Raw genomic sequence first — 18,163 nt, forward strand, 5'->3', positions numbered from 1 at the left:
ACTTGATGTTACTGTGATATTAATATATGAAAACAAAATAATTTATTCAAAAGAGTTATTCAGTCATATTTATTTATGTATTCTTTTTATTTTTTAACTGTTTTTAAACAACTACACTATTGAATTTTACTGCAGGGAAAGTGATAATTGTATTCCATATTGCCTATGAAATTACCTTGAGAACCCAATTAGAACAAAGTTAAACCTATAACACGTCCCCCTATTTTTAGTCATGTTACCATGGGAAATGTCCCATTTAAAATATATTATAATTATACACAACCAAACGCTTCTCAGGTGTTTTGTAAACGATATTGTATTTAAAAAATATAATATCGTAAAGAATGTTCAGAGATTTTTCTTATCTGCTTAGTAAAATATCAAACAATTTGGATGCGTATCGCTCATATCTTCCATTTAACTCTGTAACTAAAATTAAGATCATAACTGAGTTTGAAGTTCATCATTGTTGTTATGGCGCAAAAATCAAGGTAAATCAAGGCTGCCCGTAAAGCCGACTCTAAAGAAGAAACGGTAGTCAGCTTCCTGCACCACTTTTAACATGAGACTAAAGTTGAAATTGACTTATAAATATGTAAAATATATGGAGATCCCAAACGAATTCATGAACCCAAACAATTCAAATCTCGATTAAGACACTTTTTGTTGTCAAAGGCATTTTACTCCGTTGATGAGTTTACGATGGGCCGCTGGGATGAAAATTAGCACATTATTATTATCCTATTTCTCCTTTTCTTATATCCAAAACATGCAAAATACAATATATTGTTAGGTTCACATATTAATATATGGAATTGACTGTGCCTATGATAACGTAAGATAGGTTTAGTTTATAGATTTTTAATCAATATTATGAAATGACGCTTGCAATACAATTTTGTTAATAGCTTTACTGCAATAAAGAATTATTATTATTATATGCTCGTCTAAAATCCATTAAGGTCTCATTTCAGATATTTACATTTTAATCACTCAATGATAATTATTGTTAAAAATACAATTAACTATATATTAACATTAATAGCTTATAAAATATTTAGTATAGAATTTACTATAAAAAATGTTTATTGAATTAAAATATCAGTGCACTGGAAGATATAAAATATTACATTTACGTACGGAAATGACGCCGTCTGGTGTCCACAAGAGTAAAAATTAGTTTTTTGTTTGTTTGTTTTTTTTTTTTTTTGTTTATGTTGAATTAACGAATGTTTCGTTATTTTTAGCTGCCAAAAGTTGGGGCCAAGCCAATGTACATTTGGGGTCTTATACTTGCAGCATGCAGCAACTTTATTTTTGGGTGAGTAATTAACGTTTGCTACTACGTTAAAATACGAATGTTGAAATGCAGATCATGTTAATCCTAAGAAATCCTTTCTAACACTTGATCACAAATGTTTACAGAACACTATTATTTTATTTTAATCGTTTTATTATTTACAGTTGATTAAAATTGTTAATTAAATTGTATGCACACTTAAAATTTCGTTTTGTTAATATTGTTAGTTTGAATATTAACGTCGAATAGTTAAAATTTCTACATTTTAACTCGATACTAATTATTCACCTAAAATTTCGATTGTTAACTAAACAGTTTATAATTAAATTTAAATAAAGACCTACTCAGAATTTTAAACAATTCTGTAGGTTGCGTTAAAAATACGTCTTCGGATAATATAATTTGCTTATATAAATATTAAGTTACAGTTATTCTGTGCACAACAGTTCAATACGAAGTGTTCAAAAATTTAAATACGAAGTGCAGTTGAGGTTCATCAATATGTTAACTGCACAGCTGCCTGATGCAGAGTTCAACAGATTAGAATTTTCAACAGCTATACCGCCAAAAGTCGTGATAATGCCGCCTAACAATATTGCCCTCCATGTATTATTTACTAAAACACAAGACCGTTTTAACTGTTTCAACTTGATTGGACCTTTTCTTGCCTGTCTGCCCACGTCTGATTGTCACAAACCGTTTTCCTTGATATGAAATTTCCTTGTAGAAATTTTAGTATGTTTGTTCCAATTTCTAATTTTGTTCCATGATCATGTTCCAATGGTTGGCTAAGTTCACAAATATTTGTTGTTTTTGTTACTTTCGTCAAGAAATTAAGTAGTAAATGCTGGTATCTTTTTCAAAATTTATGTAATATAAAATTGCCTCTTATTATATTTGTATGTGTCTTAGTTTACCAAAATTACACTAATTATGTTTTAACTACTACTTTGTCTTTTATTTTGTCCTAGAACATTGCAAATATTTGAAACGGATCAAATGAACGTTAGAATTTTGCAAACAAGCGTTAGCTTCGAATAAATTACTCCTACCTGTTCCCCTAAATGTTGAGCAGCACCTTTCATTCATGGATGTTTTTCTTTGCAGTCAATGTTGATGCGAGATCGTTTCTTCCCCATGGTACTTTTCGCTTTGGATTATCGTAATGAATCGACTTTTCTTTCCTGGTCACTATACGATGCAAAAGCCTTTCCTTCTTTGCCATGTTCACAGGTGGAAACTCGCCATTTGACATCTTTAGACTTCAGCATGTGAGGTACTCAATTTCCTTGTTTTTGGATCATGTCCATCGTTTTTAGACGTACCAAAATGGTTTGTTGAGTTACCCCCGATATTGCCGCAAGTTCTCCTCGTGTTTGGCAAGAATCTTCTTCCGATATGTTCTCCAGTTCTTCATCTTTAAAGGTTTCTTTACCCTCCGTGTCAAAACCGCCGAAACCAAAACACGCCCTCGCCACTCTTGTGTCCCCCTCCCGTTCGAGATACCCAGACGGGCCTGGTGGGAACAGATCCATTCTGATACATAACATATACATGTTGAGGGGCTTGTGAGATCCGCATTTAAGTCATGACAACGCATCAACTTGACTATTACTATTTGTACATGATTCCACTTGAATAAATGAAACTGCTTCAGAGTTAGATGTAGGTAAGTATGTACAAGTCTAATTTTTAATTGTGTGCTATCGGTTTTTATTATTAGGCTAAAATAACAAAATTGTTTAAGGATTTTGAGCAAACCCCCAAGTATCATTATTAGGGGAAGCACCAGGGGAGGTGAAATTCTTTGCACTTAACTGATGATCGGGACTCCCAATTCGAGAGCAATCAGACTTGCTGTTTCAGGGGTTATCTTTGTGATACCCTATGTACTGTCTAGTCAGAAGTTTGCCTGTTACAACACTTCTACACAAATATTATTTATCTGTTGATTAGAAAACTCTGAAGTCAGATAAGAAATTATGAGGAGATTTCCATTATATTTCGAATAGTTAATACCATTACGAAAGGTTAAGTATCACTTGATTATTTTACATATTGCAGGATCCCAATTAATCAAGCAATCGTAATAAACTATTCCTTAAACTCTCTTATCTATGGACTCAGGCATATTACATTACGGTTATTTGTCGTTTATTATTGCATGTCAACTGAAATGTTGGTTTTTAGAAGATTGGAGGTTTCATTTATCTTTAATTCTATTGTTCCATTCGGTTAGACAGTTTATTTAATGTTTTCACACACATTAAACTTGTTAACTTATTCCCTTTTCAAGTTTTTTTATAAGAGAAATCCAAAAATAAACTATTAACGTTTGTGGCATTAACAAAACCCGTATTTCTATTGCATACTGTAGGACAAAACGTCTATGGAAAACAACACATATTATATTGTATATTTATTAAGATCTCATAATTTATGGAGCTACTCATTCTTATAGTTTGGTTTTTATAAACTTTTTGTAAATATGATTCAAACTGTTGGTTTTAATGACACTGAGTACCTATTAATATGGTTTTGGTAAATGTTAAGTAACTGTAGATTTTTTTCTTAAGGAAGAGCAGTAGATCCCAATTTGAATTATGAGATGATAAATATGTTGTTACTTAATATATTATTTATAATCATGCAGAATTATAATATTATAACAATGTGTACCTAACCAATCATGCACAGTTTAAGAACTTCACATCTTTCTTACCTAAACAATAAAACGCTTTATTTACAAAACTATTTTTGTTAGTATACCGTTTTCAAATGCCAAATCAATTTGAACCAGTTCATTTTCTTCTTTATTTTATAATTTATGGTTAGATGATTTCAACACCTCTAACTGTTAAAACCGTTTAATTTCAGACTATAACTTTTACTTCAAAATTTCAGTAATTATACACTATATTCATGTGTAGGTATGCTAATAGTTTAACAGTACCTATTACTTGGGTTAACCAAAGATCCTTTACTCTAGTGCCAAAATTAAAAGATCACCTGATTAAAAAGGTAATAAATGTAAATTATCAATACACGAAGAATACACAAAAATGCTTAGCTCGGATATGTGGGTCAAACTTTATGTTGTATTCTCCTCTCGTTGTCTGCGCCATGTGTAGCAGTTTGGTGTAGTGGGTCAGTAATGAGTACTTTGTCTTTAAGCCAATCGGGTCAGTAATCAGTATTCCGCAGTATCCAAAGTGAGATTAAAACTCGCAATATGTACTATGATTAGTCAGGAACTCATCAAGCAATAAAGGTTATTTTTCAGTAGCCAAATTAGTTAAAAAGGCTAACCTCTATTAAATTTCACTAACATTATGAGCAAATCAATAAAAAAATTCACAAATTTTATTAAAAAAACAACAATGGTAACAGATAAGTGAAACAGTTAGATATTAATTAGTCAGGAACTCATCAAGCAGTAAAGGTTTTTCAGTACTTAAAGATCACAACCTCTATTAAACCTAACATTATGAGCATCTTTTCCTAAAAATGGTAACAGATTGAAACAGTTAGATTTAATTTTACTAAGTCTTCTACTTTTATCATACCTAATCGTTATTAATAAAATTTCTATTCCTTATTAGATATGAATAAACATCTCTTAGAACAAGGTTACCAAAGAGTAGCTTTTACTTTCAGTAGGCAAGTGTATTTTGGTAGTGAGGATGTTTTCTTTGATAAACAAATTCCTAAACATGCATTCCATTTGGCATCGAAGAGAATTCTAATTGCTTTATTTTGGATTATGAGAATATGGGTCAATGAATATAGTAGGTGGTGACATCAGTAGAAGATCGGATAGTGTCGTTATGTACTGTATGTCAAATTTAAATAGAATGCCCCACGTTGTCATTTGCCCATTGTTGTATATCATATGTAGGTCAATGTAGAATGGATGTATACAGCCCTAGGCCCATGATGGTTGTGACATTTGCTCAGGATAGTATTTTACCCCTAGTTTTTCTTTTTGTGTAACTCGGTGTTGGTAATCTGAATATAATAGAATACTGTATGTTGTATGTGGGAGTGAATACAGACAGAATCACATTGTTGGTGTCAAATGACAATTAATAGGATTCAAATCATTTACCTACTATACTCATCACTGATGTACACGTAGGAACATTAAGAGTCATTCCACTTTGATATGAATTTATTTATAAGACTCAACCGCACACTTGGTAGTACAGTTCACCAGTTTTCCATTTTATTATTTCTCCGAATCACTGGTCATCAAAAGGCAGTGTTTATTATGCATTTAAATAACTGTGTAGTAGTATTTCACTACTAGATCACTGAGAAATAAGTTGTAAAACAAATAAAACCGCTGCTGTATAATCACTGTATCAGAGCTCCTCCTACTCACATCAACGTCAAGGAAGAAAGGAAGTTGAAGGAGGAACAGGGTCGACGGAAATGGATCTTCTACTTTTAGTCTCGGACCTAAACTATTGCCCTTGAATTTTAATACTTTGTTAATAACGTTTATAAAATACAATTTTTTTCGTAATTGTTACAATTAAATAATTTGAATTTATTCCAGTACAGCATAAAGGTGATTTACCTTTCCTCTATCAATTATTATAACCTATTTGAACCTAATGTGATTCTGCGTCACAGTTATCGACAAGACTATATTGTTAGAGTTGATTTGACTGTATCCGCCAACCGATTTGCCACGTACAATTCAAAATTTTAATTGCGTAATACTACCTACTCTGTTACAATAATAAAATTCTATTTGATTCAAAAATACAAATAAAAATATAGGAGTTAAAGCTATATTGTGAAGTGTACCTTATATTTTAAAATTATATCGCAATCCTTTGTGGTAAGGTTTTAAAATAACATTGATTTAATTTCCGACTTCAGCCTCAAGTGAGGGACTACTCACTGTTCACCTTCATGGCGTTCCTTGTTCGAGGCCTTGAGGCTTTGGGAGCAAGTGCTTTCTCCACTTCCAGCTTTGTCTTTGTAGTTTAAACCTTTCCTGACAATATCATTACTATTTCAGGCTCCTGCCTCAAGTGAGGGACTACTCACTGTTCACATTCATGGCGTTCTTTGTTCGAGGCCTTGAGGCTTTAGGAGCAAGTGCTTTTTCCACTTCCAGCTTTGTCTTTGTTGTTGAAACCTTTCCTGACAATATCAGTACTATTTTGGTGAGTAAAATATTTTTTCTGTGGATATCAAATAGCATAAATGAAAACAATTTCTTACTAGTAAAACAATCTTGAACAGAATTTTGTTAGTTATTCCAAAATAAATAGCTTTATTGGAAAGAACATGCACACAGCTCCTGTGTCAATACTCTCTAATGTTTGAAATAATTTTCATGTTCGAAAAAGCCCACTAATTTCAAGTAGCTTTTTATTGATGTAAATACCTATAAAACATAACCTAAAACTAATTTAATTCATTGTGTATACTGTAGTAATAATATAGGCATTGGTTAATGGTATGTTCATGATGTGCTACAGAAACTGAAATTGCTCTATAACTAATCCTCAGATAATGCTCACCAATACTTCAGATAAGCAGTATTAGGGTGTTAATTACTTTATCTGTGGTTGCTATTATTGTCTGTGCATTTTAATTAGCAAACGAGTTTATTATTTACTATCAAATAGAAATTCAATGTTTCTACTTGATGTTGGCAACAATTCAAATCAATTAAATGATATATGTGTTCCACAAAAAAGATAACAGAGCAAATTGTAGTAAATACATTTGAATACAAAAGATTTGCATCATAATTTTTAACCAATTACAAAAATTAAAAAAAATTACTGATAGAAAAACCCAACCTAATATTACCACTTGTATTAATTTAAAGCCTCCTCAAATTATTTATAGGAGAAGTATTGTTGAGTTTATATTAACAAATTAAATTTATTATATTTAACGGACTTACTGTGCTAGTCTTTTAAAATGTATTTTATCATAACTTTCTATGTGTATTCAACAAGAACAAAATATTCCCAATGTTTGTACAGCCAGTTTATGATGTTCCCAGGGAGTTATGGAGACTGTCATAGGACTGGGTATGAGTGTTGGACCAGCTATTGGTGGTGTTCTCTACTCTGTGAGTCATAACTTTAATTCTGTTTTCTAAGTATTTTTAAGAGAACCAAAAAAATACTATCAGTTCTGATATCTCAAATAATATATCTAATTATATGTATATATATATTTATTTATTTATTTATATATATACACACACACACACACAATTTGCAAGTACAATATTAATGTCAACCAATCACACAATACATAACGCAGCTATGGAAGGAAGGGATGATTCAATACGAATGTTGAGTTTAGCTCCAGTTCACCTTCCTCTTACGTGCAGTATCTGAAATCTGATGCTGTTGCAGACTTGACTCCTGAAATCTGAAGTCATGTTCGTCTGGAGGGATACAAAATGTCAGCGGCAAAGAACGAAGAAGCTCAAAACAAGCTCCCAACATTGTTTCAACATCAGAGATACCCAGACTTAAAAAAAATGTGCAATCTAGGTGAAGAGGTATTCTCACTGTCTTAACGGGTGCACAATTGAGTTAAACATGACAGAAGAGTTTTCAGACGAACATGACTCCAGATCTCAGGAGTCAAGTCTGCAACAATATCAGATTTCAGTTGCTGTATATAACAGGAAGGTGAACTGGAGCTAAACTCAACATTCGCATTCCACACAAGCTGTTTGAGTTTAAATTGAAAGTTTACCAAAGTAGGTCATAGAAATCTAATTCCGTATGGAAAAATAAAGATTGTCTATATGGATATGGTTTGTTATAAAGATTTGGAATCTTTGAAAATTGCATATATTGGAATATCTAAATTGTGCAACTACTGGAAAGACAAGAAAATTTAAAGAAAAGTGCCATGAATGAAAGAAACAACCGTAACAGTTTAAAATCAGAGTTTATCCTGTAACAGCAGAGTTAAGAGCAAATCAACTGAGAGTTCTAATGTACAGGCACAAGCACTTGTTACTTCAACAGATTAATCTTACAGGCAAAGGTTACTGTATTTGTGATGTTAGTTCTTTATCCTTTTGTGTTCAAATAGTTCGCAGAGGATTTAGAGGGTAGGAAAGTTGCTACACACATATTACTTACAAAAAAAACGTAAAAATTACTTTTTCAAGGCCTAAACTCTAGTCGTTCCTTGGGTGAATATAACATAACACACAAAGACAGGTTAGGATAGCTTATCAAGATATACAAAAGTGCTGTGACACACTAAATGCCAGTGGTATAACTAAGGGGTGATGAGGGGAATATAACCCCTCCCCCCCATAAAAGCACTAAACAACTTTTAAAATATATGTTTGATAAAAATCCAACTTAAAATTGATCCAAGTAAAATGTTTTACTTTTAATTAGGCCTATCTGATTTATTTAAATTTTCATTTATTCCCATGGTGTGGTGTGCTCTTCAATCATAATCACCCTCCCCCTCAAAGTCGAGCCCTAGCTACACCACTGCTAGACACTAGAGTCACATCTTACAAGTCGAATCAAGTACACAACAAACATCTTTGAATCAATGTGTGGTGATTAAAATTCAGCATAAATATCTTTACTTATTGTACCTTCTGATATTAGATTGTACAGATTGTATATCTTTATTGCAAGAAATTATGCAAATATTACATGGCTTCCGCCATACAATTATTTTTTATTCATTATGAACAATAAATAACATGACATTCGTGTCTTAATGCTGACATTTTTAATTTTTTAAATACAGTGGTTTGTAAACAGTAACACAGTTGTCAAATAATAAAATTAACATAATAAAGAATAACCTTGTATGTCAACGCCACGTACTATCCGACAAACCAATTAATACTAGTGAGGTGGTCCATGAATTCACCAAATGTATAAAATAAATGAGATAAAATGTGTTGGAATACATTTTTGAACGGAATTACATAAATTTTTATTTAATTTCTTCAGGGAGCCATTTAGAAACCTTAAGCCGCACTTGAGAAGGAAGTTGTTAATATCTTCTTAATAGCCTAACCTCCACTGGGCAGGTCTTCACGATACCTTATAATATTGTAGTTGTGAACGTCTTGACTCTGAACCATTTGGCTCTTAAACTCATAATGTAAAGTAGTTTCTAGTATATACATACATGGCAATGTTAGTATTTTGAGATCCCTAAAAGAATTCCTACAAGACTCTCTGAAACTTAGTTCGGCAATAACCTCCTCTACGAATTGCGAGACTATGGAAGTCAATAACCATACAATTTGAATAACCACCCCACAATGCTATACTGTAAGACGGATATGGGTGGACCAAAGAGCTCTCTTAAGGTAGATTTTAGCTGATAGCCTTGCACAAACACTGTCCACATTGTATGTCCATCCTGATAGGTATTACATATCCTGATTACAACCAGGATCTCAATGAATATATTTCAAACGGAAAAGTATTGTTCTACAAATTAAATTATTCCTTTTGTCATTTTATTTGTAATAGGCATTTTTTAAGTAAGGCTTCTATTTAACTCCCCTTCTTTACTCATTTCTCACACCCTTATCAATACAATCAGAAACTTCAGGTGTTTGGAGCTAAGCAACAAGCACTGTAAAATATATACTTGGATTTAATTTTATAAAATGCTAATTTGAATGGATCTTATTCACAGATTGGAGGTTTTGGGTTGCCATTCTACATCTTGGGAGTGATCATGTTGGGAGTGGTGCCACTGGACATATGGGTTCTGCCAGCTGCCTCCGGTATGTACAATCATCCATGGTTGTTCATGGAACACAATCTGTTACTTAAAACAATAAATGTATCAGCTTGTATCAGCTTTTTCATACTTTCAAATTATCAGTCAAGATTTCTCACGTGCCTGTCATTATCATAAACAACTTCTTACAACATCAGGCAACCAGTCCTACTACTGACAGGACCTAAATACAACACTTGAGAATTCTGTTGACTGATCTTAATTACTGAGATGACCAAGTAGACAAGATGCTCATCCCCCCTCCCCAAAGCAGATATTACATTGAGGTGCTGCAATGTTGCAGTCCTTCAAGTCTTACAGCCTAAAATTCATTCTGAACCTTTTAAACGGCACTTCATTAAGCCACTAAAAACATTTCACAAATATATGGCTTTGATACCAACCAGTATTGATGTTAGTGTTTTGGAGCTATAAATGTAAACAAATTGCATATAATTGTTAGAAATTGAAAAATATTGGTGGTCATAATACAATTTTTACACAGAACAATTAATTACATTTAGCTTTGAAAGATTTCCGGAAAGATTTTCAAAATAAAAATAGGCCTATAATCATCCTAGGGACTGAGTGTGCCTAATGCCATAACACAGTTCAGTGCGACTTATGACAGGTTAAGGCTAGACTATGGTGAGATTAAAATAGTAATAAATGTTATTAAAATAATACTTTCAATATAGTTTATTTTTTGGACGAGGCCTTCCGAAACCAAAGGTTTCATCATCAGGTGACTCTACAAATGAGGATATAATCGTTATGGTGAGATTATTATAGGATGCACATTTGTATATTTTTATTTCAATACAATGTGGTAACCCTCCTACATGAAAAGGTTCAAGTTATAAATTATTTAGGTAAAATTTGTATTTCCCCAGAGAAACAATAACATAGCACTAATTGATTTTCAGCCGAGACCAAGAAGAATCCTACAGGGTCCCTGTGGAAACTGATAAAGATACCCGCAGTGTTTGTGGTGTGCTTGATTATCATCATCAGTTCCAATGTCTGGTCATTCCTGGACCCCGTCCTCGAGCCTCACTTGGAAACTGTGAGTTATTATGTTAAAATGGCACATTCATAATAAACCTGTTGGCATGAAAATAACTATGAAAAAGAACTGTCATTTTAATAGAGTTTGATCTGCTGCAGCATTTAATTTGTAGGGCTCTGTTCTTCAATGCTTATTTCCAAGGTAAACTTAAAACTGTCATTTTAAGATAATTTGATTTGCTACAGCATTTAATTTGTAGGGCTCTGTTCTTCAATGCTTATTATTAAAGTAAATAGCTAAATACCACTAGAAAAAATTTTTGTCTAAAAATGTTCATGTTGCAACATAATTTTTGTTGAAAACATCATATTCGTGTTCAGCAAGTTCAGAAACATAAAAAAAGCATTAGAATTACCCCAGAACTTCCATTTTACTCACATATGTATTGTAAATTCCATTAAAATTGGACCATCCATAGGCTCTCTACCTAGTGACTTGAGAGCCTCATTAGTTAAGTTTATATTGTATAGTAAATTTTCAATACAACCAAAACAATTATTCAATACACTAAGTATATATCATATCAAATTATAATTGTAAATAAGAATCATTTAAAAGAAGTGCTCTACACAATATCTTTGTAGATTAGTATAATCAAATTACTACTAATCAATTAATATACAAATATTGCATAGAGCGCTTAATTTACCTGATTGTTATTTACAACTATAATATGATAGTATAGTTTACGCTGTGTACCCTATGCGTTTAAGCTACATTCTTAATCCGAAAATGTAGTCTTGAAGTTGAAGCGTATGCGACAGTGGATGGGAGAAATGCTAAACCTGCAAAATTATTTACCCTAGGCCCAGTTCATTTCTGTAGTCTTCCTCCAGAATGTTCTTTCAACTTTAATCTGATCCTGCATTTTTAATGCTATAAAATCAGCATACATTTCGACAGTAATACCATTCGACACTATAAAACAACAATTTTAAGTTAAATAAATTTTGATGCTTAAACAGAAAATATGTACTGTCACTAATTCGAGTTAACAGTGTACCACCATCCCAGCTTGTTCTGGGGTTGGCTGGCCGACGGATGTAACAACCACTGGAGTATGATGGCAGTGACTCGTTTTAATATGGCTGAATAAGTAACTAAACATCTAGTGGTATGAAATAGTGACTGATATGGTGACATTGCTCTGACTGGCAGTTTTCGCTGACAAGCAGGGAAGTGGGGTTTGTGTTCCTGCTGTTCTCAGCGGTGTACGCAGTGTTCAGCTTGTTCTGGGGGTGGCTGGCCGACCGACTCAACAACCACTGGAGTATGATGGCAGTGGGACTCACAGTGTCTACCGGTAGCCTCCTCGTGTTGGGACCTTCCAGGATGATCACCAATCAGCCTAAGTGAGTACTTGCTGGTTTTTAATATTTTCTTGCCTTATAAGTGGTTAGACAATAACTTGAAAGCCTAAAAACATGGTAACAAAGATTTTGTTAATTATAAGTATAAACTGACTTAGAACAATTAATTAAAAAATATGCCATTCAACTGTTATGAATTTACCTGAATTAAATGTTTGGCACATGGACGCATATTTTGAAATTTGAGAATGAAATAACATTAATAAAAAAACACATTTAAGAAATAGGCTGTATGTAACAACTGAAACAGTAGAAATTCAAATAATTCTAAAATACACAGTAAAATGGTGTCAAATAACACTATGATAAAATTATAAATGATACTCATCCCTTATATTAAAAACTAAATTAGTACCTTAAGATTCCAAATACTCAAGATTTGGAAGCTCAATTTATTTTCATAAATAATTAAATGATTGACTTAAATACTATCACTGATGTCACCAAAAAGCTTTTGGCTGTAGTAAAACAAACACTCGTTCTTCTGCCTCCAAGCTTTAATCTAAGAAGTGAAACCTAGATCTTGATGGGCTTTTCTTTAGGAGACCTACTCATGATAGATGAGTCTGCCATCAGGTATAGAAAGGTCCCTCTGGCTTACCTACTGAATCATGTAGCACATTGTAATCTTGTACAAAACCTGCATGGTAGCCATCTTACTGCAACTAATGGAAGGAATGTGATAAAAAAAGTTCAAGCCATTCATACAAAGTTAATGGCAAATTTTTATTCTTTTAATTTTCATATTCCTCACTAGAGCTCCAACTACTATGCATAGGGTAGTGATGTTGATCTGTACTTTTTAGGTATTGATCAGGTTAATGACTGCATGATTTGTAGGGTTGCTGGCAAAATACTCCAAAATCTATACAGTTCTCTTAAAATATTCCTAATGCATGTTGTGAGGTATGGTGTTTAATGCTGTAGATGGAGCTTATATTGGTCACTGTTAAATTACATTAAAAACATAAAACCAATATTTAATACATTTTATTGTTTTGTGAGGCCTTTCGATAATTTTAGGCCTCGATAATAATCGAGACTTTTGTATTTATTTTGTGATGTGTCTGAAGAAGATATCTTGGATATCGAAAGACCTCACAAAACAATAAAATGTATTAAATATTGGTTTTTATGTTTTTAATGTACCTAATTTAATGGTGTTTAATGTTCGCCTATCATGTAGCCTGAATCAAGCATGATGTTTAGTTTTCACTGTCCTACTTTCATCACCGAGCCCCACCTGTGAAGCATTCCAATGACCTGGTTATTGCACTCATCTATAAGAAGATTCAGTTTTAGACCGTTGTCAACTGACCAGTGACTGATGGTTCAAAGGCAAAGGTCAGAGATGGTTTCAGGATAGGCCTCTTCCATCTTCCACAATGCTTGAGACATTTCTTTACCTGATTCAGTTCCTCAACAGCCATGGCAGTTACAAACCAAGACTACACCAATTCAGGGTGCCCTTATGAGGATTTGAAACTTGATGACATAAACAAGGAGTTTCTTTTGGCCCCACCATGTCCCACCACCCGCCTCCATACTAGTGAGGCAGGGCTGGCCCGGGCCCCAGTAAAAATTGTCTTTACCTGATCCAGTTCCTCACCAGCCATGGCAAGTTCCGAGCCAAGGCTACACCAATTCAGGGTGCCCTTATGAGGATTTGAAACTTAATGACATAAACAAGATGTTTCTTTCGGCCCCGCCATGTCCCACCACCTGCCTCCACACAAGTGTGGCGGGGCTGGCTCGGTCTGAGTACAGGTCTGATCACATGCACCACAGCACAAAGGTGGAATCAGGCACAAGACTCTTGAGGTGGTATCGGTTTTACATTGTATTGCTACTGTATTGCTGGTGACAGACATTTTCTACACTGTGTTGGTGTTTGTGGTTCAAGAGAGAGAAGGTGGCCAATTCTTTTGTGTGTCCCTTGGGTTTCCCCTGGTGTTTTGCCAACTTTTTGAAGATTTTATGCTATCTTCTTTGTTGAACTTATTTTTTTTCTAGATTATTTTAATGGTTCTAATATTATCCTCAGATAATAGTAAAGCATTTTTGCAAGTACTTTTGATTTGTCGGATTTTATTGCATATTTGGCTTCGAAACTGTGTTTCACTATGGGTTGTTGTTCCATATTATTAACGTTTTGTGTGTTTAATGTGTTCCCTGTATAGATATTAAACGTTTTAATTAACCAAATGTGGACTGAGCCCCAACTAAATGCTATTTCTAGATTTACAGATGTGTCTAATGAAATCGTGTCTTTCACTGGTCGGACACAGTTATTCAATATATGAGCTTGAATACAGTTTTTATTTTGTAATTCCTTATCATTCCTATTTTATCTGGTTGATCCTTGGATGTGAGGAAGATAGGCCAGTTTTGAACGTCTTCCTTATTACTTTGATTGAAATGACACTCATTCTGATACCTAATTTTTGTTATATTTAGTTTTTTTTTACTTTTTATTAATTTATATTATACTGTACTCATTTTCATGTAATGTCTTGTATAGTGACACCTCCTCTACAACCAAGCTGTTTTTATCCACTCTGTAGATCACCCAATTAATTAAGATATTCAATACTTCAATTTTTAGGGTGGACAGATAGATTATTACTGTGTATTGGGTTCTATATAATGGATTTCCTATACTACTATCTGACTTCCTATTTGTCATTACATAAAAAAATGGCAAGCACTGGATGTTTTTAATGTTTATGGCAAACTCCAAATGCAGAATGCATGACATTTACATGTTTTAGAAATTCATCTAAGTTGTCTTGTCGTGGGACCAATCTGCTCATAAATTTGCATATGAAGTGTTAAAAATGATGTTTAGGAAATTCAAATAGATTGAATCCATAACTTTGGTTTTGCTCTCCCTCTAATGCAATCTTCATAGTTTTCCATATATAAGTTTTCACCTAGGTGACTTCATTGCCGCTGCATCAGTTTGCTCAAAGAAATTACTATCAAAAAGAAACAAATTGATTTAAGTGATATTTCTGCCTATTCTAATAATTATGTCCTGATGTATAAATTTCTTAATTAATTATTTGAACAGTCTCTAAAATTGACACTTTGGAGAAAAACTGTTCAACGTCAAAACTGAGAAGTATTCAATAATCATTCATTTTTATTATACTGATAAAATGTCTTGAATCTCTTACACACAACTATGACACATATTTACACTACATTACACATACCTACATACACTATATACATTATACACTACACTACATTATATGTAAGGGAGCCAATTTAACGTTATTGCAATACATTATTTATGCACTTTAGAACGTATACAGCAATGGTTTTTGGGGCAGAGTTAATCAACAGTGTCTTCTATCTGTGCACAAGACCAGATTGGTGAGAAGCTTAGCAGGGCATCTAACTGGTGCATAGGAGCCATCCTGTAGCATATTGAAACTCAGAAGGAGTTAATCAACATTGTCTTCTATCTGTGCGCTAGATCAGATTGGTGATAAGCTTAGCAGGACATCTAACTGGTGCATAGGAGCCATCCTTTAGCATATTGAAACTCAGAAGGAGTTAATCAACATTGTCTTCTATCTGTGCGCTAGATCAGATTAGTGATAAGCTTAGCAGGGCATCTAACTGGTGCATAGGAGCCACCCTTTAGCGTATTGAAACTCAGAAGGAGTTAATCAACATTGTCTTCTATCTGTGCGCTAGATCAGATTGGTGATAAGCTTAGCAGGGCATCTAACTGGTACATAGGAGCCATCCTTTAGCATATTGAAATGTAGAAGGAGATAATCAATAGTATTTCAGAATTATTGGAGACCAAATCTATGTCATTTCATCTAGAGTAACTCTTGCTCAATATTATATTGTGGGAAATAGAACATTTAATATTGACACAAGTAAATGAACACATAAGGTGCATGAAACATCAGTCTATGAAAAAAACCAGCCATAGGGAAAAGAGGTTTCAAAACCAAATATACAATAGAATTTAACAAAACAAAGAATATATTTATTTTCAAATGCCTGATTTTTATTTGATTTATAACAATACAATTTAGTGGACATATTAACAATTTATACCAACACAAGTAATGAAGATCATATGACAAAAATAGGTCAAAGCATAGTTTTATGTTTATAAAGGGTAAAATTTTAATTAATCAATAAAATTTCATTAATAGACTTATCAAAATAACATAGAAACTAAACATACCAAAATATAATCGTCTGGATTTTGTTTAGTTTCAATTGATTCCCACAGTATTTAAAATATTACTTCTAACAAATACTTAAAAGAATTTTTTTATACACAACAAAAAAACGTATGTATCGATCTGACACAATGCAAATCATCAATATAATAGGTTGAAAGACATTTTGTTACCATTGTTCAAATAATGGTGCAATACACATAGTCAAGTTTTTAAGTAAACTAACCAATAAATAATTTAAATGAAATATGTTTAAAGTAATAAATTTTACAATTATTTTCAGTGCTTTGTGGGTCAAGTTTTAAAAGTAAACTAACCAATAAATAATTTAAATTAAATATGTTTAAAGTAATAAATTTTACAATTATTTTCAGTGCTTTGTGGGTCAAGTTTTAAAAGTAAACTAACCAATAAATAATTTAAATTAAATATGTTTAAAGTAATAAATTTTACAATTATTTTCAGTGCTTTGTGGGTGGACTTGGTTGCTTTGTGCGTGCTTGGCATTTCTGTTGCTCTAACACTGATGCCAACCTATCAAGCTATCCTGAACTTTGCATTGTAAGTATATTTCACACTTGCAGACCATCACTTTTATTAACATTAGTTCAGCCTTGAAGGTAAATACTATGTTGTGAAAGAAATTTATTACTGAAAATTGAGTTGTAATATATAAAGTAGCTTTCATTCTAAGCTTCTCTTCATATACCTACATATTTAGACAATACTGTGTTAACTTTTCAAATACAGCCCTTAATGACTAAAAAGCTGTTTTTCTAAGATAGGTTTGGGATTAGTTGTGTTAAAAAATGATTAATGTTTACAAGAACAACTATAAAAATGTGAACATGTTTTAATCATATCTTTAAAAAGAAATTTATTGTGATTGAGATTTTTCATTATTCTTATTGGGTAAAAGTCAAGGTCATTTGCTAACGCTGGTTCTTAAGACTCTTGTATAATGAAGATTTACATGTAAACATGAAAAGTAAAAGTAAACTCTTGTCTAAGAGTGTTATTTTCTGAGAGAGCACTCAATAAATCTTAACAAAAAAGGTAGAAAAAATAAATAATTGTGAGACTACACAAATGTGTTCAACATATCTTCTTTAAGATCCATATGCTTCTTTAAACATTTCTCCAATTTTTCAAACCATCCAAAAAGTATAGTTTTTGATGGTCCTCAAAATATATGTTTAAGAGGAGACCTCATTTGACATGTATCATTGTCTATCGTATCGTATTTTTCAAATTTAGAATTAAAAAATTGTCACATGGGGCCAATTAAAATACCAAGTAAAAGAAAATAAGAGTTACCCTGGGAAGCCAAGCAAACAAAAACCAAGACTTTGTAAAGTTAAAAAATATAAAAAAGTATTTTAAAATGTTGTAAAAAAAAGGTTAACAGTAAATTTATAGCCAACGCTGAGAATAAATCCAA

The 18,163-nt window shown here is 32.6% G+C and overlaps 1 protein-coding gene across 3 annotated transcripts in view; it reads left to right on the top strand.

The window, feature by feature from the left end:
* The window catches only part of LOC124364656 (MFS-type transporter SLC18B1-like), a 54,801-nt gene that overhangs the window by 25,209 nt on the left and 11,429 nt on the right, over positions 1-18,163 (top strand). For all 3 annotated transcript variants that reach the window (XM_046820290.1, XM_046820289.1, XM_046820291.1), the window contains exons 4-10: positions 1,248-1,321; positions 6,333-6,480; positions 7,335-7,403; positions 9,983-10,073; positions 10,996-11,135; positions 12,297-12,490; positions 17,188-17,283. In XM_046820290.1, the coding sequence (XP_046676246.1) occupies positions 1,248-1,321; positions 6,333-6,480; positions 7,335-7,403; positions 9,983-10,073; positions 10,996-11,135; positions 12,297-12,490; positions 17,188-17,283 (812 nt within the window). The remainder of the gene's footprint in view (positions 1-1,247; positions 1,322-6,332; positions 6,481-7,334; positions 7,404-9,982; positions 10,074-10,995; positions 11,136-12,296; positions 12,491-17,187; positions 17,284-18,163) is intronic.

This window comes from Homalodisca vitripennis, chromosome 6 (genome assembly GCF_021130785.1).
Source record: "Homalodisca vitripennis isolate AUS2020 chromosome 6, UT_GWSS_2.1, whole genome shotgun sequence".
Classification (NCBI taxonomy): domain Eukaryota; kingdom Metazoa; phylum Arthropoda; class Insecta; order Hemiptera; family Cicadellidae; genus Homalodisca; species Homalodisca vitripennis.